General features: G+C 29.1%; 2 protein-coding genes across 2 annotated transcripts; both read right to left on the reverse strand.

The window, feature by feature from the left end:
• Positions 1 to 2,546: 2,546 nt before the first annotated feature.
• On the reverse strand, positions 2,547 to 9,044 carry LOC100809558 (DNA topoisomerase 6 subunit B). The gene is made up of 19 exons (XM_003543507.5): positions 8,568 to 9,044; positions 8,430 to 8,482; positions 8,224 to 8,321; positions 8,028 to 8,133; positions 7,668 to 7,805; positions 7,416 to 7,467; positions 7,230 to 7,294; positions 6,959 to 7,065; positions 6,777 to 6,879; positions 6,550 to 6,635; positions 6,266 to 6,462; positions 5,561 to 5,676; positions 5,357 to 5,442; positions 5,022 to 5,094; positions 4,364 to 4,455; positions 3,888 to 4,026; positions 3,711 to 3,805; positions 3,401 to 3,575; positions 2,547 to 2,834 (listed from the first exon to the last, which is right to left on the reverse strand). Exons 1-19 carry the CDS (start codon positions 8,659 to 8,661, stop codon positions 2,688 to 2,690), a joined length of 2,022 nt encoding a protein of 673 aa, XP_003543555.1. The 5' UTR covers positions 8,662 to 9,044; the 3' UTR covers positions 2,547 to 2,687.
• Positions 9,045 to 12,354: 3,310 nt separating this feature from the next.
• Positions 12,355 to 17,393, reverse strand: LOC100805263 (beta-glucosidase 13). Its single transcript, XM_006594991.4, has 13 exons — positions 17,181 to 17,393; positions 16,563 to 16,632; positions 16,118 to 16,176; positions 15,454 to 15,529; positions 15,274 to 15,351; positions 15,094 to 15,181; positions 13,787 to 14,030; positions 13,587 to 13,702; positions 13,272 to 13,498; positions 13,152 to 13,189; positions 12,957 to 13,059; positions 12,696 to 12,804; positions 12,355 to 12,619 (listed from the first exon to the last, which is right to left on the reverse strand). The coding sequence occupies exons 1-13, from the start codon at positions 17,343 to 17,345 to the stop codon at positions 12,442 to 12,444; spliced, it is 1,551 nt and encodes a 516-aa protein (XP_006595054.1). The 5' UTR covers positions 17,346 to 17,393; the 3' UTR covers positions 12,355 to 12,441.
• Between the last annotated feature and the right edge of the window lie 6,607 nt (positions 17,394 to 24,000).

Consider the following 24,000-nt stretch of genomic DNA (forward strand, 5'->3'; position numbering starts at 1 on the left):
CAGACTGGACCTAGACCAGTTCAAGTCATTCGGATATGAAGACTTGGCAATCACCACAAAAAGTCTCCTGCACTATAGATGTCTAGAATTAATTCTGATCCCTCCCTTAGACAGATTTGAGGGGTTTAACCCCTCTATAAATGAAGCTACAAACCCGATACAGACAGACATAATGGACTATATTTCCATCAAAATTATAACTGCCCGAGCAACTTTTTTGCACAAAATTATCCCTCTCATGTTATGAAACTCTTACCAGAAGACAGCAGGGACTTTTCCTGTCTGTTCAATGAGGAATATAAGACCTAGGATGTGCAGGGTAACATACAGTACAAATACAACCTTATGAGAGCACAAACACAAGGATAACAATGGTTCTTCTCATATTCAGACAAAAGAGATTTTGACCCGATAAGAGAAATCCATGACACAAAACTCTTCCTACCAGCATACAACGGGAAGTTTTTCACACTCTTCCCGGTTGAACACAACAACAAATTGGTACAATTTTTTCATAAGGAAAGAAAAGACAAAGAGATTTATAAGGCCAATGGTTGTCATGGACAACAAACTCCTCCATTTCCATCCACTGACCTTTCCATGGAAGACTCATTAGACATTTTTTGCTCTGGAAACATCCAAGAAGAAGAAAATGTTACTGTTACGAAGTCTTCAAAAAATTGTTCAGAAGATAGACACATCCTGCCAAAATACAACTATACACCAAGGCAAGAATCTTTGCTTTTGCTGAGTCTCTGACATTGAGTCTTTTCATAAATAACCGTTGTAAAAATGGACCCTCTAACAGAGTAAAAGAATAATAATTTTACTATTCTTGACTAAAGGGGTCTTTTTTTTTCCTTCATCTTTCTCTATATAAAGAGCCTCAGAGCTTAGTTGTAATACACAGACACACATTAGAAAGATAGTGAGAGAAAGAGAAGTAGTAGTTTGTAATGGTTTGATACCAGCAATAATATTCAGTATTCTCTGAATCTCCCCTCTTCCCCCTTGTTCTTCCTCCTATTTGTAAATATGATATCTATTATGGCTGGCTAAGTTTTTCGAAGACACCCTCAAGGGATCTTAGTTATTTTCATTTAAAAAATGCAAATATGATTTAGAATCCATATATTTACTATATTTTTCTTTTTTTTAAGAAAACATGGATTTGTAAGCCTTGAAAGGTGTGCCCTTGATACATGTTTAAAAAATACAGAAGTCCTTTATGGTTAGGATAGTGCTTGGAGGAAAATAAGATCTTCGTAAGACCCAAAGAGTGTGGGCTATCAGTGAGCTTCAATACTTAGCTTAATGTCCAGAAAACCTATAAGGTTTTTCTTTTTATATATAAAAAAAAGTCTGGGATCATCACATTTTATATTTTTCTTAAATGAAATAACTTACCGTGTCTACTTGAGGAGCGTCCTTTATCCATCTAAATCGATCTTTCCTTCTGCATACTCTTATAATTGTGTTTTCTTTAATTGAATTCGTTAATTGTATTTTATTTCTGATAAAAAAATATAATATAATCTAACCAGGGGGCTCTGCCACCTTTCCTGATTCATATTATATTTATTGTAACTTTATTTTAATTAATTGTTTGTCTTTATTTTTAACTTGTTATTATAATCGACTTGGTACCTTTTTGGTATTTTATCCCTTGATATTTTAGATTACAATAATAAAGATAAACAATTAATTAAAATAAAGACTTGGTACCATGTTTTTTATGGATAAATAATTTGTTTAGATTACAATAAAATATCAGAGATTCTAACTCACTCAATTGAGTAAAATGTATATTGTGTGAGTGTTATAAATATGTTAGTATCATATTCAATTTGATAAAGAAAATTACAATAAAATAAATTTTAAACATTAAATATTGGAGAGAAAAATGTTAGAAAAAATGTATTTTTTTTTATTTTTTTACTTTTTTACTGATAGAAGAAAGACCTATTAAACCATAATTTTGTATTGGAATTTTTATTTATACACCTTTTTTGGGTATCGAATTTTTATATACCATTAAATAAATAAGCAAATGCTACTACCTTTTTAATCCATTCAAAATATAACAAATTGAACTTATGAAGTTCAATTTAAGAGACCGTACATTTCAATCTAAGTGTAGGAAACTAACAACTATCCCATGTAGAAAATTCAGTGAGACGTTATTCTTAGATTGAAAGTGTGAAATTGAGAAAGGAGTCTTACTTTCCAAAGTACGTATTTTAGTTTAGTTTATACAACAAATAATAAATTATTTTGTAAAATAAAAATTATAAAACAGACAAAAGTACATCTTGGCCCAACTTTTTTGGCTTTGGGTTGTTTTTCCAAAATAGATCAGGAATACTGGAATAGTGATTGTCCAACATACTCTATCATCACAATAAACAATTTTCAGCTTGTTTTCACTGGCAAAGAACCGTGTTCTTAGTGGGTTTAGAGTTTGAGTCATTATCTGTGCTTTTTCTAAATGCTTGCAGTGTACTGTAGATGCTCGCGTAAACATTATTTCAGAACTCACAGCAATATCATATCAATCTTATTGCCATTTGGTACAAATGAAAAGAATAGATACAATAATTGTTCTTTCGGGTAACACAATATAAATTTAATCTGGAAAAATCATCTTCGCTTTTGTTTCTTTTCACTATCAAATAAATTTTCTAAGCCTACTGAAAGACTCTGAAAACAATAAATGGAGTCTGTAGGTCAATCATCTTATTTTCAGCTTCCAATGATTGTATGTATATTGTTTCTCTGGGTTCTTCGCTTACTCCACTCTGCGTGGCATACTCCAATGCCATTTCATAGTCAACCTGCATATACAAATATAAATTATATACAAAACTTCAGCAATAAATTCAAAATTCAAGCATCTCCTACCTAGCTCATCTCTTGATCTTCAGTTCATTGTATGAACTTCATACTATCGATAAAGGAGACAATCCTAGATGGTACTGCCTAAAGCTTCATTCGATATTTTGACTAAAGGTATTGCAACTACCCGTTATTGCTCGAAATATGAGCTTAAAAAAAGGTAATATGCAGTTAAGCACATTATCTAGAATGTAAAGAGAAATTTCCAGGTCAGGAGATACGTTTTGCATTAGTCAGGAAAAAAAATAACTCAGAAGTTTTATGAGGACAATTTCGTATTTCTTCAGGCTAAACCCTTGTTAGCTACCAAATATAACTAAATCTATATTTTAACTTAAGGTGGAGTGGACATGCTCATATGACGAGCAAGAGTAGTTCCTCTGGATCAATTTACTGCCACTCTGACACTTCCATCTATTCAGGTTGTGTCGTTGTGAGGTATCCCTTTAGTTTGTAAATTGGAAGAAAACTATGAAACTTTCACACACAAAGCTAGAGAGTATACCTGTTCAACATGTTTAGAAAGCTTTTCACACAGTGTTTCTTTAGTAATCAAATTCTCAGAGACTTTACTCAGTAGTTCAGCATCATCATCCCCATAACGAATCTTCTTTGATGCATGTAACTGTGTCATTTCTTTCAAAACATTGTATACTGCACCAGAAGCATCAGGAATATACCTGCCAATTGGTAGGAATTATATTTTATTTCATAATATATATATATATATATATATATATATATATATAAAGAAAACAATTGCACCATTCAGTTCATTCCTGGAATTATGAGGGACAAATAGAACTTTGGCATACCTGCTTAGATTTCGTTTCCTCTCCTGCTGCTCACGTGCATGCATCTTTTTCACAATCTTGGATTTTAATTGGACACAACACTGCTGAATAGCATACTAGAGATTGCAGGGGGGGAAAATGCTGTTAGCTTATTTTACATAGCTAAATATGAAAATTTGTATATTAAAAACTTCAAACCTTGACAGCAGAAGCAATCTCAGTTATGTCATCTCCAATGTATTCTTTCCCAGTTCCTTTGAATGGAATTTTTGTGCTCACAATGCTTACAAAGACACCAATCTTATCTTGCATCTGGTTGATTTTGTAACTACTCCAGCTGAAAAAGTATTTCATAAAGATTTCATAGGTTTAGTGTTTGTGATGCCAGAGAATTTCTGTAAAGCAATTATTGATTTTGGCAAGAAAGAAAAGTTATAGTGGGACTGACTTAAAAAAAAAAAAATCACTCCTAACAACATTTATACCTTCACCTCATCATAACATGAATATATTTTCTTTCCTCACTTTTTTCTTTTCATCCAAACATCATTTATACCTTCATTTTCTCTTGATTTTCTTTCTTTTTATTCTTTTTCCTCTCATTCTGTTCCCTCATCCAAACAAAGTAAAAATTAGAAAGTCAAAATAAACCATGTGTTTCTGTGCATACTTACTTGATTCTTTTATGTGCAGTTCTGGTGACAACATCAGCACCTTGCTCAAAAAGTAGTGGAATTCTATTGGCAAATCGAAATATATTCAGACCCTGTAACAAGTACTATATGTCGTCACTGACAAACCATTACCATCGTTTAAGAATAGAATGAAACGTCTCTTTACAACTACCTCCTAACATTGTCCAGCTGATCAAATGGTTGATAAAAAATGACCCAGCATCACATAATTTAAGACCATAGTAGCAATCAAACTATAACACAATACAATACAGTAAGAAGAGATGGGAGTGTGGGGGCAGGGAATATTATTACAATCCATCAGAAAGCATATTCAAGAGCTAAATTAAGTTTTTTCTTTATAGAACAAGAATTTATTACAATATAAATCAAATAAAAAAACCAGTAGGATCAGGAAGTCAGCTAAAAGCACAAAAACACGGAAAAAGAACATAAAAGAAAATATCTCTCTGAATCCAATCCTTTTGCATGTCTAACAAAAGATTTATTTTCGATTGTATATTTTTCTCCACGTTTATTACTACATTTATAATATTTTACTCTATTTCCAACTACTTTTTTCAGATAAAATGATATTTTTAACACATGAATTTCAAACTATTATCAAGCATTAATACTGCTGGAAACGAAACTTAACTTGTTTGACATTTTTTCCACCTACACTGACTCCAGCTTCCACAATGAATGGGTGACCTTCAAAAACTTGAGCACTGTGCAGCAATGACAGAAGAAATTAACTTTAAATCATTATGAATTATCAGAAAAGTCAAGCACATAAACATTAAGAAATCTCTCATGGGTTTCTAGACTAGTGGCTATGTTTCCCCTTTTGAACCTCCAATAGAGTAAAAAAGTAAGCTAAATACCCACAGTGATCCATAACAAGGATAGAAAAATGATTAATTAAGAGATACGGAAGTTCCAAAAAAGTAATAATTTGAGGCAAGAGAAAAGATCGGGTAAAACTACAACCTGCCTGAATAAGTTGCAACCATGTCCGGGTGCAGCTCTTTTATAATTCCTAACCGAAGATTGTATTCACCAGCAGGGCTAAGACACTGAAAATAGGTAATATGGGCATATAAAATGACAAAAACAAGGAATTTAAAATGAAAAAAAAATAAAGAAAATGAAATATAAATGAAAGGGCCCCATAATACAGACTCCATTACTTACATGACCACTAGGATCATCAAACTTGGCTTGACGAAGCAATTGATGAATCCGTACTAATTGCTGTGAAGTTAGAGACTTCACAGTCATTTTCGAGCCGAAGTCTGGACCCATTTCTCCTGAGAAAGAAAGGTAAAGAGTGCAGCAGAAAACATGTTGGGCATCAATAACATGCACATTGAACCATGTGAATATAAACTTCCTCTAATCAAAGGCAAAATGAATTGTTACTTTACTAGAATGTCAACAGCAACCAAAAGTATCTCTTTCTGAGCCTCAGTAACAAAAATATACACATACAGCAGAGCTGCAGAAGGCAACTTAGTCCATCACTAACTTATGAAGAAAAAGGGAATATAAAGTAAGAAAAAAGGGCCCTTAAATCTTGATCATTCCCATATTTCAATATCAACAAGGACAGAGTGAAATATATCTTCTCTCTCCACTTAATCATTGCACAATAACAATGTTTTTATATCAGAGACAAATGACAATTCTCAAGTAGGGAACCTTAGTTTACTATTATCTTTCCTATTTCCTAACCAAATACCAATGTCATTAATTCTGTTAGAATGATGAATTGAAACAGTTAACTTGACTGTATAAATACCATATGAAATGCTTCGTTAAAAGACCTGCATAAATATTTGCTCAATAAGAAGCAAAAAGATCTAACAAATTATTAATGAAATTACTGTTTTTCTTTACCTATCAATCTTTCAGCATAAGATTTACTGATATTTACAAATTCATGCTGAAGAAACTGCAAAAGATTCTGCTTCGAAGTTTCAGCAATAAGTCGTTTAATTAGCAGCAAATCAACCGATGATGGATGATGCTTTGTCTCCATAGGAATGGGTGGCATTACATCTGTTCTGCGAGCAAATCTTATAGAGACATTCTTGCTGCCAAAGAGAACAGTTTGTATAAGATGATTGTGCACAGTTGTTTTGGGGGGCAGAAGCTGAAAAGATATAGATACATATGCATACTCAGGTGCATCTGACACAAATTTAAATAGAAACTGAGCATAAGGGGTGATAACAGCCATTTGTCGCATGTAATGCAATATTTTTGACTGCAAATGCAAACAAAGATGATCACCATTAGTCTTTTGATAAAATCAATAAGCACAACAACAGTTTATTAAGGAAAATGGAACTGCTATCTAGAGTTTGCAGTGAAATTATTAACATTTCATCACATAAGTATTATGTACCCGGTAAGTTGTCCAGTTCCCCTCTATGACAACTTGAATTTCAGCTCCACGCCAATGTTCCTTGTTCTCCCGTTTTTCATGTAAATGTACATGAGGAATATTCCTGAAAAATAGTTGAAGCATTTGTTTATTTGGAGGGAGTTTAAATATTAATTCATTTACAATACTAAAAATTTTCATACTTATGAATGTCAATATCCAGCCTGCAAAATGAAACATAATTTTGGTTCTTCATTGATGAAGTGATCTCAATAGGAAGCCCAGTACTCATTTTAGACCATATTAATGCCTGCATGCATGAAAATTACTGCTTAATACGGCCAAGTGAAACACGTATGTAATACAACTTCAACAGAAAAGTTTCCCATTTTTACAAGTTAATTACCTGAGTAAATAAAACAAAACAAAAAGAGGGAAATTATATTTAAACTAGTGCATGTTGTCAATCATTACCATCTTTGCACCAAGACCAAACTTTCCACGTGTCTGTTTCAAGCCATATTTTGTCCCAGATAGAACTGCATGAATAGATAAGCTTACAGTAATTGAGGTTTCTAGTTCCAACCAACAAAATATTACTACTGAAATATCTAAACATTTTGATGCACAGATAACTGAGGCAGCAAGTAACTGACTGACCTCGGCCAAACATATTTGGGATGTCATCATGTGGCATTCCTTTTCCATTATCCTGCAATTAGTAAGAACCATGAGACTGTCAACATTTCACTTACAGGAATGAGATTGATAACAACAGAAAATGAGAAACTACTTTCGAATAGGATTTCAAAATCTGATCAAACAGTTCTGCTGACTGGATCAAAATTAACACAAAGACAAAGCACATCAACAGTGTCACAAAGGAAGGCTTGAGGCAGAAACCATGCGCACCTTGCATGTAACTCTGTAAAAGGAAGCCTCACCTCGACCCTTGATAGCCTTTGAAGCTGGAGTATCTTTCACTTTCTTTCCGAGGGCAGCATTCTTTGCTTGCATCTCTTGAGCACGGGCCTCTTTTGCTAATCGTTTCTGCAAGGGAAGGTATTATGTGAAACAGAACCATACCCAGAGAGCCTTTCCCCTTTAGTCTACCCAATTGCAACAAGTTGTTTATATGAACGAACCAAGATAAGAATCTCAAATTAGTTACCATAACAAATTAACAATTTATAGTACCAAACCATAGAGTTTGATCCAGAATAGCACATCTCAGTAAAGCAAGCCAATGTAACAAGATAAAATTAAACACACCTCACGAGCCTTCTCAGTTTCATAATCATCATACAAAGCCGCATCAACACGTTCCCGATCAACAAGACCAATCATGGAATTAAATTTGCTTTTCCCTATCTCCTCACTACAACAACGAAGTTAGCATGAAAGAAACAGTTTACAGATACAAATTACTCGTGTTCATCATTCATCATACTTGCACTTGCACACTTACATGGTAATTTCAACCACCGGAAGCTCCGATATGGACTCCGCCGAGTCAAGTGAGTTCTCCACAAGCTCTCTAACAGTAGTATAAAGAGATTTTCCAGGCTGCAGTTAAATCCACATAATTTCAGAGAAAACATATACAGTAGAAAAAAATACCATAAAAAATGCACATATACCAAATCAAACATGTCACTGTACAATAATGCGTACGTTATCAAATCCTGCAATGTTCTTATTTTCTGCGAAGAATTCGGCAGGGGATTCTACAAATTAAAAAAAAAAAATCAGTTGAAAGATAGAGGCTATGAAATGAAACGCAGATTGCAACATCCAGAGAGAGTGAGAGACTTTGCTTCAGAATGGTTTCTTTAGGTTTTCGAGGGGTTTTTGACTTGGCTTTCTTAGTTTCGATTGGGCTTTCACTGCTACCATCTCCATCCATGAAAATATCACCCTAGAATGCTGAACTGCCGCGGATTTTGATTTCACAGAACCGTTGAGTTCAGATTTAGAAGCAGAAGCTGAGAGTGGGTGAGAGCAATTAACTTCGATTCAGCAAGCTCCTGCACCCAGCACTAGGGTTCTAAGGTGAAAAACTGAAAATGCTTGATTTGTGGCGATCTAGTGCGGTCGTCCGCATTGAGGATCACGCTGCCACGACCAGTGGCAAAACCCATTCACGAGATCAACGGCTAATAGTTTTGCATAATATCAATGGCTGTAGTCCTTATATTTGGACGGTCAAGATCCCTGATAGTTTACATATTCTGTTGTCTGCAATCTGCATCAGGGTATTCTTTTGTTGTGATTGCATTTTCCAAATTTAATGCAAGAGCATCTTTAGTATTGAGTTTCTTGAAATAGGTTGTCCACCAGATTCTATTACTATTTTTGTTTAAGTGTTCTTCGTGGGAGATTCAAAAACTTATAAGAACTCACCTTTTTTAAAAAATAATATTTTTTAACGTCTTTTTTTTTTTTTTTAGCTTTATAAGTAAAATCCAATCATTTAAATTGATTTTGATCACTAAAGTAAAAAATGACAAAAATTATTTCAATAGTATTATAAAACCCATAGAAAATGGTCTAAGAACTCAAAATAAATTATTCATTAAAAATACTCTAATCATCTCTTTGACATGAGAGAAAATAGGATGAAAGAAAATAATAAAAAAAAATATATAACTAACCAAATATTTTCTTTTTTTGGTTTGAGAGGAAAAAAAAAGTTGCCTTATGGAAACAAAAATTGAAATCTTTTCTTTCTTTCACTTTCTTTTCAATTCAAATTTTAAATTTTTCTTTCATCCAATCAAACGGAACATAACTTATCAATATTGAAATTGAATTTTTGCCTAATGTTTACTGTTATTGTAGTTTTGGTTAAGAAACTAAAAATAAAAAACTTTTGTTAAAAATGTCACAAGTTTAATAATTTTCATGTATTATTATTATTATTGTCTGTAGTTATATAAAAACTGTTCAATTGTTGTCATGTGTCGGTTGAATGGTAATCAAAGCTTTATTTTTCTTTTCAGTTTTTGTTGTCTCTCCTCTTACACTTAATTTTTCTACCTTTTGTTTTTGCTAACCCACAATATAGTTAATAGTAAAAAGTCAAGTATAAATTTTAAATTAATTATAATAAAAAATAACAATAAACTTACATTATATAACAATTTATGATTAAATAAAAATGTAACAAACTTTTATACTGTAAATGCATTTTAATTAAATGTAAATGTTTTTAATATCCTTGGAAGAACGCTACCAACACTTTTTTTAATACTCTTTTGTTAAGTCTCTAGACTAGGTTCTTCAATCTTCCCTTTTGTATGATACCGAGGAAGGAGTTCCATATACACCTTTTAAAGATGTTGTTTGGTATAAAAAATGGAAATAATTTCATATGTATATAGAAATAAGTTAGCATGCTTGCTAGGTGAAATTTAGGAAAAAAAATATAAAATTCATTATATTATTTTCATTTATTTTTACTCATCTCTTTATCTCTCTTCTTAACTCTTTTATATTTATCTTTAACCAAATACATTTACTTTACACATTATTTCGCTCATATTTCTACTCTTTCATTTAATTTCCATCTATCCTAATTCTCTCATTTCTAGCAAACGGAACATAAAAATATCAACATTAAGAAACGACCAATTGCAACATCTTTGGAGCCTAAAGGTGGGAGTTGAGAACAATTTTCCATTCTTGTTAATTATTACTGATCATTTATGAATTATATAATTGTTTATTTTTCTATTTCTTTTATTTTCATCTATTTTTTAAAACTTTCTCTTTTACTCTTCTCACGTTGATACACTGAGCATATGTTTGTCTGTTTTTATTTTTGCATTTAAAATATATTTACAAAAAATAAAAATAAAAAGTTTAGAGAGTAAAAGTGGGATAAGATGACATAGTACACGGGGAGATGTATGTTACGAAAAATTAAAAATAGTACATAAAACAACTAAAATATATATTTTTTTTATTTCAAAAATTGAAAAAAGGATATCAGTTTTGTTAAGATATTTAAAATATTATTTAAAATATGTCAGTATAGATTATTTATCTTAAATTTAAAATATAATTATATATCCATAAGTATTATTTTAAAAATTTAATTACAATATAACTTATATATTTAAAATACTTATTTATTATAAATTTTAATTATATAAATAAATAATCAATATGTGCTATACAGAAGTTAAAATATAATTAGTATCAGAAGAAGCACAAAATTAAGAAGATATTTGTTCCGTTGTTAGAGGTGAGAAGATGAATGTATAAGAAGGAAAGAGTTTGGAAATTTTGACTGAGATCGACTACACGAGAGGTGATAAAGGAGAGAAAAATGTGTGGGAGAAGATAGAGAAATTAGTTTTTATATTTTAGAAAAAATAATAAAATATTATTATCTTCTTAAAATAGAGAGATAATCGAACTTTATGTATAAAAAAATTGTATAAATTATTGATGTGGTTCAATTAAAAAGAAAGGTAAAAGTTTACTTTTATCAACCCTCGACATATACAAATCTTTTTTTATTCGCAGATATTTCCCGTAGTCTTGGCTCATTAATTATGTCATATATAGTGTCGGATATTAGATAGGATATTGGACTCGTGAACGATCAGTTTAAAAACATAGTGCTTTCCGGATCTGTTTATATTGGTTTTTGGTTAAAAAGTCTTTTAATTTGAAGATTAAATAAAATAATATGTAATTTGGTTCGATCAGTTTAAATTATTTAATAAATAAATAAAATTGGATCCAAATTCAATAAAATGTGGGTTTTTTTTAATATTAGATATGTGTATAATTTGTTGATGTCATTTTTATAATCGTATTTTAGCCTTTTGTTGAGACTGCGTCTTTTTATTTATTATATTTTTCTTTATCTATTTTGTCTGTGAAATTTGAGTTTATTAACATATAGGGTGTTTGTTCTTGTCAAATATAATTCGTTACCTAGATATCATTGAAATAATTTCTTAACTGTAATAATTAAGCTCCTTTAAAAAAAGCTGTGATAATTAAACTAATGTTATTCAAGTAAAATTATGGGCAACGATGAATTTGATATAAGATTTGATCTTCTTTTTTTCGAATTAAAACTTTGAATCATTTTTTGTTCTTTGTGAACAAAAATGAATTCAATTATTTAAGAAAGCTAGTAAAAGACATCTAAATCATAGATGTAAAAGCCTAAGGGTTACTCGTGTGTATAATTATATTGTAACATGCTTTTAAAAATGCTTTGCAATATATTTGGGCACAAAACATTTACTTAATCGATTTATTATTCATAACTTATAACATCTTCTATTATATTACCTTTTGAAAGAGATGGTGAAATTAAAAAGAAAAATGCATCTAAATAAATGTGCACACATTAAAAAAAAAAATTAAACCCCATGACGTGAATAATGCACTTTAAATGTTAAAATAATTAATGGATGGTTGAATTTTAAAAATTTCGTAAATTGTTATACATATATACCTATTTGATTTTAATCTTAAGACCTTTTTTTTAATTGGAAATTATAACTTATACTTTAATCTTTGGATACACTATTCATTTTAACATGGACAAATATGATATATAGAGGACGAATAATTTAAGGAATATATTTTCCTTTTGGAGAAAATACAAACATATAATAATTCATAGTTAAATTTATTACATTGTTAAGAGTTACTCCATTCAAAGCAGTCGATTTTGTAAAAATTTCCGGAACCATTTTGCAGAGAGTTTTGGAGATCGGTTCAAATTATTTTTGTGATCCACAAAAATCAATCCAAATCGAGGTATATAACCATTACTCCATTCAAAGCAGTCCAGCAGTGACCAGACAAAATATCCCTTTACTCTCACGCCATCCCTTGTAAAGTAAAAATAAAAATAAAAATTAGATTTATAAACAATTTTTTTAAAATACATGAAAATACAATCATTACCTTATTGCATAATCAACATTCAATAGATGACGATAATGATAATCAATTCTGTAAAAATCCATAAGAGATTCCTCAGGTGATAGTGTTGGATCATCTAATTCATTTATTCCTACAATTAAAAAAAATGATACAAGTTAATGTTATAAGAAATTTGACATCTAACTTTATGATAAAGTTCACATGTATTCTTAACAATTTTGTCAATAAATTTACTTTAGAGTAACTTGCCAGGATACTAAATATGATGTTAAGTGTAACTACCATTTTCAGTTATATAAATCAAGGGATTGTTGTACAGGTTTTTGATACGGAGCAGCAATTCTCTAATTCCTTTGGGATAAACACATAACCATCCTAAACCTGGCTGCAAATGGAGTTACAAATAGAGTACTGTTATTATATATTAATTAAATCAAATACATTAATGATGATAATATGTCGTGTATATATACGTACCACTGGACCTATAGGAGACGACCCGTTGAGACGAGTTACTACTTGCACACAAAAGAAAAAATGATATTATGAAATTGAATAGATATGATTTAGAGATGTTACAGACAAAGGCACCCTTACATCCAAGTTCGACATTAGGATCAGTAGATAGATCTGGATGATGATGCACTGAGTCCGTATAGCCAGTGGCAACGCGCGCGGTATTGGTGGTGTAATAGTTTAGTCCAATAAAATCAAATGATCCACGGACAAGCTCGGCTTCCTCTTTAGAGAACTCTGGCAATCGTCTACCAACATAAAGCTGCATGCTTTCTGGATACTTTCCTGATGTCAATGGTTCCATGAACCTATCACCATACCCAATTTCAGATTCTTCACCTTTTAATTATTAGTTATTTGGAGAAGGATGATCTTGTAATGTAAGCATGCATTTACCATCCAATCTCGAAGTCAAGTGCTCGTTCGGTAGCTTCTATGTCTGAAGAAGCATCTGAATAGGGCACGAACCATCTAGAATCGAGGGTTATGCCTATCTCTCCATTTTGAGATTCCTGTGTGTACGTAGAGTCTTTTGGATAAAAATGCTCTTAGAAGTATAATAAACAACATTAAATCTTAAAATGGTTATAAAGAACCTTATAGGAATTCCTATACAATTGGACAGCTTTTGCATGAGCAAGAAGTATGTTATGTGAAACACGATAAGGCTCTGTCCCTCCACTGTCTGGACGGAGCCCCTGAGACTTACGACCCGGTGCCTTCGTCCCATATGCATAGCCATGCGAGCTAAAAATATGCGGTTCATTAAAAGTAATCCAATGCTTCACCCTATCTCCAAATTCTTCGAAACAAAATTTCGCATAGTCTCCAAAATCATCTCTGCAAATTAATCATAAATTATGATATTGGACGATATACAACATAAATATATATTAAGCAATAGTATAACAAAATAATGAAAACAAAGGATTATCAACTGTAATACATCCAACAAAATATATTACCAAATTATTAAATTATCTTATACTAGTGTTTTGGCTTGTATAATGCATTGGATAAATATTTATTTTTATATAATTCAAATTTATAAGAAATAAATAAATTTTAAGAAACAAATTATATTTTGAATTTATGATAAATAATTTATATTGTGATACAAATTTATTTTTAACTAATGATAATTCTTTTAAAAAAATAATGAATGTCAAAGAGATAAGCCGTTGCCAAAAAAAATTACAAAAATAAATAAATAAATGAACAAATAAAAAAACTAAGAAAATTAAGTATGTGTATAAACAAAAAAGAAGAGTAGTTTGAGTAATCGATAAAATATTTTTTTGAGCTAGTTGTTCAATCAAATTAAAATTAAAAGGTACATTTGAAAGAAATAAAAATTTAAAATAAAACAAAATCTTTCATTTATGATATTAGAGTAAACTATGTGACTCAATAAAAGTGATAATAATTCCTAAAAGCGTTTTCGTTTAAAAAATTGTCTAAAAACATTGTAATTGAAAATAGTTTTTAAAATTGCTCTCATTTAAAAAATACTACTAACTTTTAGTAAGGGTGGCTTTGATTATAAAAAAAAATCACAACTAAGCTTGCAGCACCATGTAATATTTAAACACTCAAATGAATTAAAAATCACGTTCTAACTCTTTTAATGAAGATAAATTTGTAAAAAAAAAATAATTTATTTTATCATATTGAATTAGGTAATACTATTTTAAAAAATAAATTATCTTAAAAGACAAATAATACACAACATGTAGTCATATATGTAAATATCTTAAAAGACAAATAATACACTATCTTAAAATAAATACAACATGCAATTTAATCTATTTAAAAAGTGCACTTATCCTATTATACATATGTAATCAAATATGTAAATATGATATCTATAATTGAAATAGAAATTAGATTTTGTATCACTCACATAATGGACTCGGATAAGAAGCCTTTATACTCATTTTCTAAAGCTTGGGGGAGATCCCAATGAAAAAGGGTCACAAAAGGTTTTAAACCTGCGATATTAATATTTAATTAATTCTAGATGATTGTTAAATGTTAAACTTCAATTAAAAATATATCAAGAAAATAAAGTATAAATTCTTACCTTTAGTCTGCAATTCATGGATGAGATTGTTGTAATAATTTATTCCTTCTCGATTTATACCTCCACTAAGTTTTCCATCTATATATAAATAAATCATATATTTTTTAAATAGTTAACACAAATCATTTTCTTAAGATAATTAAAAGATAAAAATGATCATTTATATTTAATTTAACTCACTTGGGAGGATTCTTGACCAAGAGATAGAGAACCTATATGCATCCAAATTCATACCTTTCATGATCTGAACGTCTTCCTGTGATGTATATATATGTTCAGTAAGTTAAAAAATAATAAAATTCAAAAGAAACAATTATAATTTACAGTGTATAAGTTAATTTTTCTTTCAATTTGATAGTTATATTACAGTCAGGAACAGAAAAAAAAAATACAGAACAAAAATTTAACACATAAATCAACAATAATTTGTTTGGTATGATCTTCTTTTTAACAATACAATGACCTAATGATCAAAACAATACAGTGATCTATAGTTATTAAAATTAACTTCCCTTATATAATTTAGTTTATCTATCAAATTAAAAAAAAAACAATTTAAAACTTAACATATATATGGCAAAACCAATTTGAAAGCAGTTAACGTTATTAAAGCTGTACGAAAAAATTAACACGTACTATTAAAAGCAATTAACACATGAAATATATGATTGCCAAAATTATATAGCAGGTGAACAACTTTTTTTATGGCAATATAAGCAATTAAAAGCTGTTATAGCAATTAGTGTATATTTCTTTTACCTGGTATATAAAATTAACACGAGAAATTAAAAGCAATTTAAGTTGATTTCCTACTTCCTAGCACCATTCGGAATTCGGATCGTACCTTGTAGCGGTGATATTGGTCAAGTGCGCGATCTCCATTCGTTCCATCTGCTATCTTACCTACAGGTTATACATTCATTTATCATTAGTTTTTTTTTTCTGAATTAATTTATCATATATTAGTTTGCTTAAGATTTTTTAAAAATATAATGTAATTTTAAAATTTATCATTTGGATAGTTTGTAATTAATTGTTTTTGAACTGCAAAAGGAATCATAAAAAAAAATTATTTTACACAAATAAATTATAAATGCTACAAAAAGAAGAGCTCATAAAATGATAATTTTAAATTTTTTAGTTTTTAACTAGAAAATTTTCTCCTTTTTTATTAAAATAATTGAGCGGGAAATAAAAACAAGGAAAGTGTTTTATCTTCCTCTATACTTGATAGCATGTTATATATATATAACATGTTATATATCAGAGAGAGAGAGAAAGCAAAATACCTGGATGTTGATTGATGAAAGTATCCCATATACTTGGTCCTCTACCATATTCTTTTGCCGCACCTTCAAACTGTACATGCATATTATGAACACAGAAAAATCATTAATAAACCTAGTTTAAACGGAGATTCAAATTTATTGAGGATGTGGATATTAGAATGAATTTACTGATACAAGCTTTTGTATTAAAACACGAAATGACACGATTTTGGAATCAAATTAATGCAAATCCAAACTCGTGAGAATAGGGATTGATCTTACCAGGATTTTAAATCCACTATGTACACGATCTAGTTTATAGCCTTTAGGAAATAAACTATAAATGGTAATTATTTAAAAAAAAGACGGGACTAAATTAAATTATAATAAATTTACACATTTGTATCATATACTTAAGCTTATCATTTTTTTTTTTATCGAAAATTAAATCATTATTTTTAACCAATATTGATCATTGTTTAAGTAAAATTGACTTAGTTTTCTTAGGTAAAATATGGATCGAGTTTGAACATTTTGAATGAAAAAAACACAATTAAAAGAATGAGTTAAATTAATTTTCCGACTACATGTATTAATCAACAACAAAATTTGACAGCAATATGGCAATATCATGTATACCTGGTACGCGGAAGATGATGCCCCGAAAGTGAAGCCTGCCGGAAAGCTGTGGCGATTGAATGAACTAAGATCGAAAAGAGGACCAGGTTTAGGTGGTTCCGCACGAGTAACAACTGATCTTAACGTGCTGCTAACAATAAACGTGTTGCATGCCAATGATGCCATGTTATGTGATCTATTCAAGGATGATTCTGATCAATGCTGAATGCACAATGTCCTTTATATAAGCTAGCTAGCTAGCTGTGATACACTTATATGCATAGTTTAGAGTGCAGCATGTGTACGTAGGGGACCAACATTAATTTTGGTTCTGATTCAGAATTCAAATAATGGCCGGCCAAACTTTTGTAGCGTATAGAAAATAAAGTGTGAGTGAATTAATTAGGTTATAGACAGTGGCGGAGCCAGAAAAATTATAAAGTCTGGGCAAAAATTTAAAGATAGCAAATTCATAAAATATGGATAAGTGGTGAAGGCACGCAATTTCTGTTAACATGTCAAAAGTGCCAAAGAAATTAGGAATCATTTCCAGTCAAAAGAACATAAGGCGTGCGTGACCTAAGTCCGCGATATCCCTGTTTGAAACAGAGAGACAGACAAGCCAGAAAGTAACCAGAGCAGAGACCCAATTGGCAGAGTATATTTTTACATTTTACTAAATCCATGTGAGGATAATGTCATATTGAACACAAACATCTTATTAGTGTGCGTTTGGATATATATATATATATATATTTGTAAAATTAATTTTGAATCAACGTGAATTTACGGAAACGGGAGTTTTGTAGTAACATAACTTTTGTTTGGATAACAAATAATATTATCACACAATACTGTTTGAAGTTTGAACCAAGAGTTGCCATTTATCTGTACACTGTAATGCCATAATTTGATGACTGAGGCCACATTAGGATATCCAGTGACCTGCCAAATAGAATGTCATGCAATAGATAAAATTATAATTATTATTAGAATATTCTTTGATAAAAGTGGAGAAAAATTTTAAGTTTTTATTCCATTATTTGAGAAAATAAAATAGGAAGCAAATTACTAAACAATTAGTCAGGTTATTTCATTTCACAAAATTTTAAACAATTTCAAGAAAATATAATAACTAATAAGTGAGATGATGAGGAAAAAAGAAAAAAAAAATAGAAAGGAAACAAGATGGAATCGATTTTTTTGATATAAAAAGTAAGTAAATCTTTACAATTATCCTTTCATGAATACAACTATAAAAAACAATGCATAATAGCAATGAAGAACAAACTTAAATTCCTATGCATCTATTTCAACCCTTCACTACTAGACTTATCTTAGTGGATTAAAAAAAAATGATTTGAGACAACATTTCCATGAGCAAGGGAAATAAAAAAAAGAATAAGAAATAAAATAAGAAGGCATTGGAACTATTTGAGCTTATCTTTTTTAGCATCTTAGCTCTAAAAAACGTGAAGAACGACTTGTATGTGCTAGTATTGCAGTTACGTTAATACAGCCCATTAAGAGCCCGTATACCACAAGTTCAATCCTCGATCTTCAGAATAATAGCCCAAAATATGTTGTTACAACTTACAACTCAAATAATTTTTCACTTTTACAATTCACTTCTCAACTTACTAAGTATGCCCTCCTTTTTTATATTTTTTATTGTAAAAAATATCATTTTGTATAAAAATAATAAAATTCCTGTCTATGTCTTTGGGCCAGAGCCTGGGCAATTGCCCAGGGTAGCCGGGCCTTGAAACCGCCTATGGTTATAGACTTCCCCAAATTAAGACAAAACTGTAAAATATGAATCCACGAATACATTAAAGAGGGTTGATTTTTTTTCTTCCACTTTAATTAATTAGGTTATAGACTTCCTCAAATTTAATTTTATTTTTAGTGAACTTTTTTAGACTTGGTGTGTAAACAGTAATGAGTAACACTTTGATCATCTTAAAATCTTAAGAAAAAAAGTTTAGATTTAACTTAATCTTAAAAACTAGTTCGAGTAAGAATTATTTCTCATTTATATATTTTAATTTGATTTTTTAATTTCATACGACAATAGCTATCAATCAACCGGACGCTTAACAAACCATAAAAAAAGAACAAATTCCTTAGATATCATAATAATTAGAATAAAAAAATTCAATCACTTATACTTTCCATAAATTTTGTGTTTTAGTACCTAAAACTCTAATATCATGTAATTTAGTCTCCGAAATTTTAAAAAAATAATTAATCTTTGACTTACTCCTCAATTTGTGCACTTTTTTTTAACTTCAAGTTAGTAAAAAAGGATTAAAACATATTTTTTATAATAACTAAAAGTCATCAAATTTTATAATAATTATATATAAATATGTTTATAATATAATCTCAATAAGTAAATATATAAATAGATCAATTAGACTTATAATCATGCATATAACTTATAATTAACCCATCAATACTAAAAAATACACTATTAACATCAATTATTAAAAATTTTCAACATCGATTATATATATATATATAAATAAAAAACAGACGCATATATATATATATTGAATTAAATGATGTCGTGTGATCTATCATCTATATAACCAATCTCACTTAATAAGGTTTGATTATTGTTGCTGAGAAACTATTTTTGGACTTGGTTAATATTAATCATATCCTACTAATATTGCGTTTACTTGAGTTTAAACTTATTGCATGAGATGTGAATGTTTAGAAGAATTTATGAAAATAAATTATAATTTATATAAAAATAAGTTTAGTTTATTTTTTAATTATAAAAATAAGTTATACACAAACATATATTACTTATATGATAAATACCTCTTTATTAAGTGTTAGGTTAAAGATTTTTATTTTTAATAACTTAAAGATTGATTTAATAAAATATTTTTTTTGGTTGAAAAATCATGTGCAGCCTTGAAGTGTGGTATTTTATGGCCCTGGTCCTCTTCGCTGGATATTTAAAGAATGCAGAAGTTTCGGTCGATGCCTTATCTATCTGGTTAGTAATTGATTATATAAGTAAATATAGCACAGATCTTAGTAAATGATGGCTCACCAGTCCCTCTTAACGTTAATATTGGTCGGTTTGGTTGGATTATGGAATATGAAAAAGGAAAAAAAATTAAGAGAAAATTGAAAAATAAAATATAAATTGGATTTTTGTTTGTTGAAGTCAATTTATTTTTTCTACTTTTTCTCTAATTAAATAAAAAATATTATTATTCATTTTTTTCTACACCCAACTAAGCATATTATCATAACGTACTGCAATTCAAACCCCCAGTTTCATTACCAATTATTAGATATTATATTCTTCGATCGATTTTCTCATGTCTTTCTTCATTTGATCCAATTTTTAATCGATGTTAAAAAATTTTAAATATATAAATAGATCCAATTTTCAACATCATATAAAAATAAAAAACAGACGCATATATATATATATATATATATATATATATATTGAGTTAACTAGATTATTTTCAATACTAATAATAAGTCATTTTATCCTTAAAAAATATAATATTATCAATCTAATTCCTCAATACTAATACGTATTTTCAATACTAATATGTATTTTATTATTAAATTAGTTTTTGAATATTATAATTTAATGATAAAATAATCTTACAAATTTAACAATAAAATTAATTTGTTATATTTTTTCATATTTAAAAATTAATTTGTATTTTTTTCATCTTTTAAAATTGTATTTATCACCATATTACAAATTTATGGACGAATTTAACTATTTTAACTCATCCCAATTTTGAAGGAGGAAGAAATATGATTTTTTATATGGTTTCCACTTTCCTGTCATGGTTTGGAATTTGAATCGTACCTTGTAACGGTGATATTGATCAACTGCGATATCTCCATTGCTTCTGTCATGTATTTTATCTGCAGGTTAAATATTTATTAGTATTAGATTAATTATAAATTAACTATCTTAAGTTAAAAAATTATAATAATATGTTTTAAAAATAATTAAGAAAAAAATATTATTTAGACATTTATATAATAATTATAAAATTATTGAATCATATTTTAGATAGAAAAATATTTTTTAAAGATAAAAAAAGGAATGCATAATTGACCAGCTATCAAATTTGGATTGCTTTGTAATTATTTTTAAACTTGAAGGAATCTTAATCATAAAAAAAAAATATGAATAGTATACAAAAAGAAGAGGTCGTAAAATGATAATTCTAAACCATTTGGTTAGATGCTGGATTATGTGTTTTGGGTGAAGGACAATAGGAAATGATAGAAAATAAAAATAAAAGAATAAAAATGAAGAGGAAGAGGAGGGAAAGAAAAGAAAAATACTATTAAAATGAAAAATGACTATCAATAAAAAACAAGAGAAAAATAATTTTACTAAATGAATATTAATTAAAAGAAACAGCTAAAACTTTTACTGTAATAAATAATGAATAATTTTTTCACTCTCTTATATTAAAAGAAAAGAAAAATATAAGTCCCAAGTAATTTTTCTTTTTATAATTAAACCGTTCTTACTTTTTTTTATCTATTCTTTTCAATCATTTTCACTAGAGATGCAAATAGAGCTTAACGGATTAGATTTTGAAAATAAGAATCATACTTTTCATGTCGATACGGATTTAATTACTATGATCCAGTCTTTAATGACACTACTAAATATGATTGGCAACTTTTAGAAGATAAATATGTACAGCTTCATTGTATATATATTTTTAAATGTATAAAAAAATAGATAAATATGTTTTGTACTATATTATCAGATGAGATTAAATAAGCAATAATGACTTTGAATTTTAGTTAAATTAATTTTTTAATATCAATTTTCTCACAATCAATAATATTAAAATTTGAGTTTTTCTTAAAATTGAAACCAAATGAATTGAACCTTGCAAAAAATTATATTATATTTCCATAGATGATTAATTAGAAAAACTATGATGAATTATAAGCTTAATTAGTTAACTGAATCTATCTATTTTTTCCTAGTTAACAGAAAATACGATAAAATAAAAATAAAACAATTATTTTATCAATAAATAAGAGGGAAATATAAATAGGAAAAGTGTTTTCCCTTCTTCTACTTGATATTGATATTGATAGCATTTTGATAGTTACAACGTTAAATCCAAAACCTTAATTAGAAACTTAGAATCTTAGATCATTTAACTAATAGACTTTAAGAAGAGAGCGGATGCTGTCCCAAAAATAAAGCTTTGTGGGAAGCTGCTTCGATTGAGCGAAGAAACATCGAGATTCGAGAATATATAGGTGCAACTCATGCTGCTAACAACAATACCCTATAAGTAAGGATAGTTTTGGAATTAAAGAAAAAGCAAATGATGTATTGAAAAACACTAGGTGCAAGAAGAAAATTCCCTCCTTGCTTCTCTATTTTTAACATAAGGAATCCAGATGATTTATTTAGTACTGCAGTGTTGCTGATGTCACCAAAAGATCGACATGGAAACGTGACCTACACCCCAATTATTGGAGCAGGGGGAACCTAGTAATCATTTCCAATTTTAATTTGAATTTTCTACTTCAATTACTTAAGCATATGAATTATTCTAAATTCGTTAATATTGTCTTTGATTTTTAAAATAAATAAAAAAATTCTATTTGAATTAAACTTTGCAAAGAACCATCTTATTTCCAACATTATGTTGACGAGTCCGACTTAAAGCGTGCAAATAAACATACACCAATTTATCCACGAGTAAATGTCTAACTCTTTGACTCTATTTGGTTTAAAAGATGAAAATTAAAAAGAAAGAGGGAAATAATAGTAAGGAAAGTAAGTTTTCATCCTACTTTGCTTGGTTAAAAGTAAAGAAGATGATAACCATTTTCTATTTTTCTTTGTTTGGTTTATAAGGAGAAGGAAGAGAATTTAAAAATTAATTACTTTCATACTCCTATAATTTTGAATTTCAAAAACTTAAATAACACTTGAAATGTTTTAAAGAAAAAAAATAGTATAAATACTAATAGTGAAAAGTGTTTTTTTATTCTATCATTCGATTACACATTAAAATGCATAATAAGTTTGTTAAATTTAATATATTATAGAACTACCATACGTGTAAAACAAGCATTTGCAGAAGATTAATAATCGTTCTTAAAGAAATTAAGTAGATACTTCTAAAGTTCACCAGTCTTGGCACATGATGGACTTTTTATGCACCAAATTTCTTGTTTTTATTATTAATAATCTGGACTTATTTAAACTGCAAATAGCCTCTTAAGCATACAAATAGAGTGCTAAATTCTTCTAACAAGTGTCATTCAAGGTCCATTTGCTTCTCATTCTTACAAAATGACTTCAAATTCAGAGGCTCGCACTCATGAATGTCATTTGAATTTTCCTTTTATCTTTGAAGCTCTAAGATAAAAGGACTAATACACTTTTTGTGTGTTGGGGAGGAGGAGGGGGGGACGACAGGTACTGCAAATGGTAACTCAAAACTCAAAACCGGGTTTTAGACATGTGAGAATAATACAGAAAATAAGGTAAAGACTTGTGTAGTTCTCTGCAAACTTATAATTAGAAGCATCATTTCATTTAGTGGACCTTGGGATGATCTGATGATGAAAGGAGAGGGAGCATAAAAATTAAATTGAAAGTCAAAGTAGAAAAGATTAAATTCGAAGTGTTACAGCATTATAAGACAACAACCAGCATTGTAAACTCTCAAATTCATGATTGAAATAAAGAAAAAAGGAATTAATGATAGGGTATCACCAAATGCAGCCCCTCAAATCAGACTCACCGAGGAAAAAGGAAACTAAAAATGGGAATAAAGAAACAAAACAAGTAAAC

This window comes from Glycine max, chromosome 13 (assembly GCF_000004515.6).
Source record: "Glycine max cultivar Williams 82 chromosome 13, Glycine_max_v4.0, whole genome shotgun sequence".
In the NCBI taxonomy this organism is placed as follows: domain Eukaryota; kingdom Viridiplantae; phylum Streptophyta; class Magnoliopsida; order Fabales; family Fabaceae; genus Glycine; species Glycine max.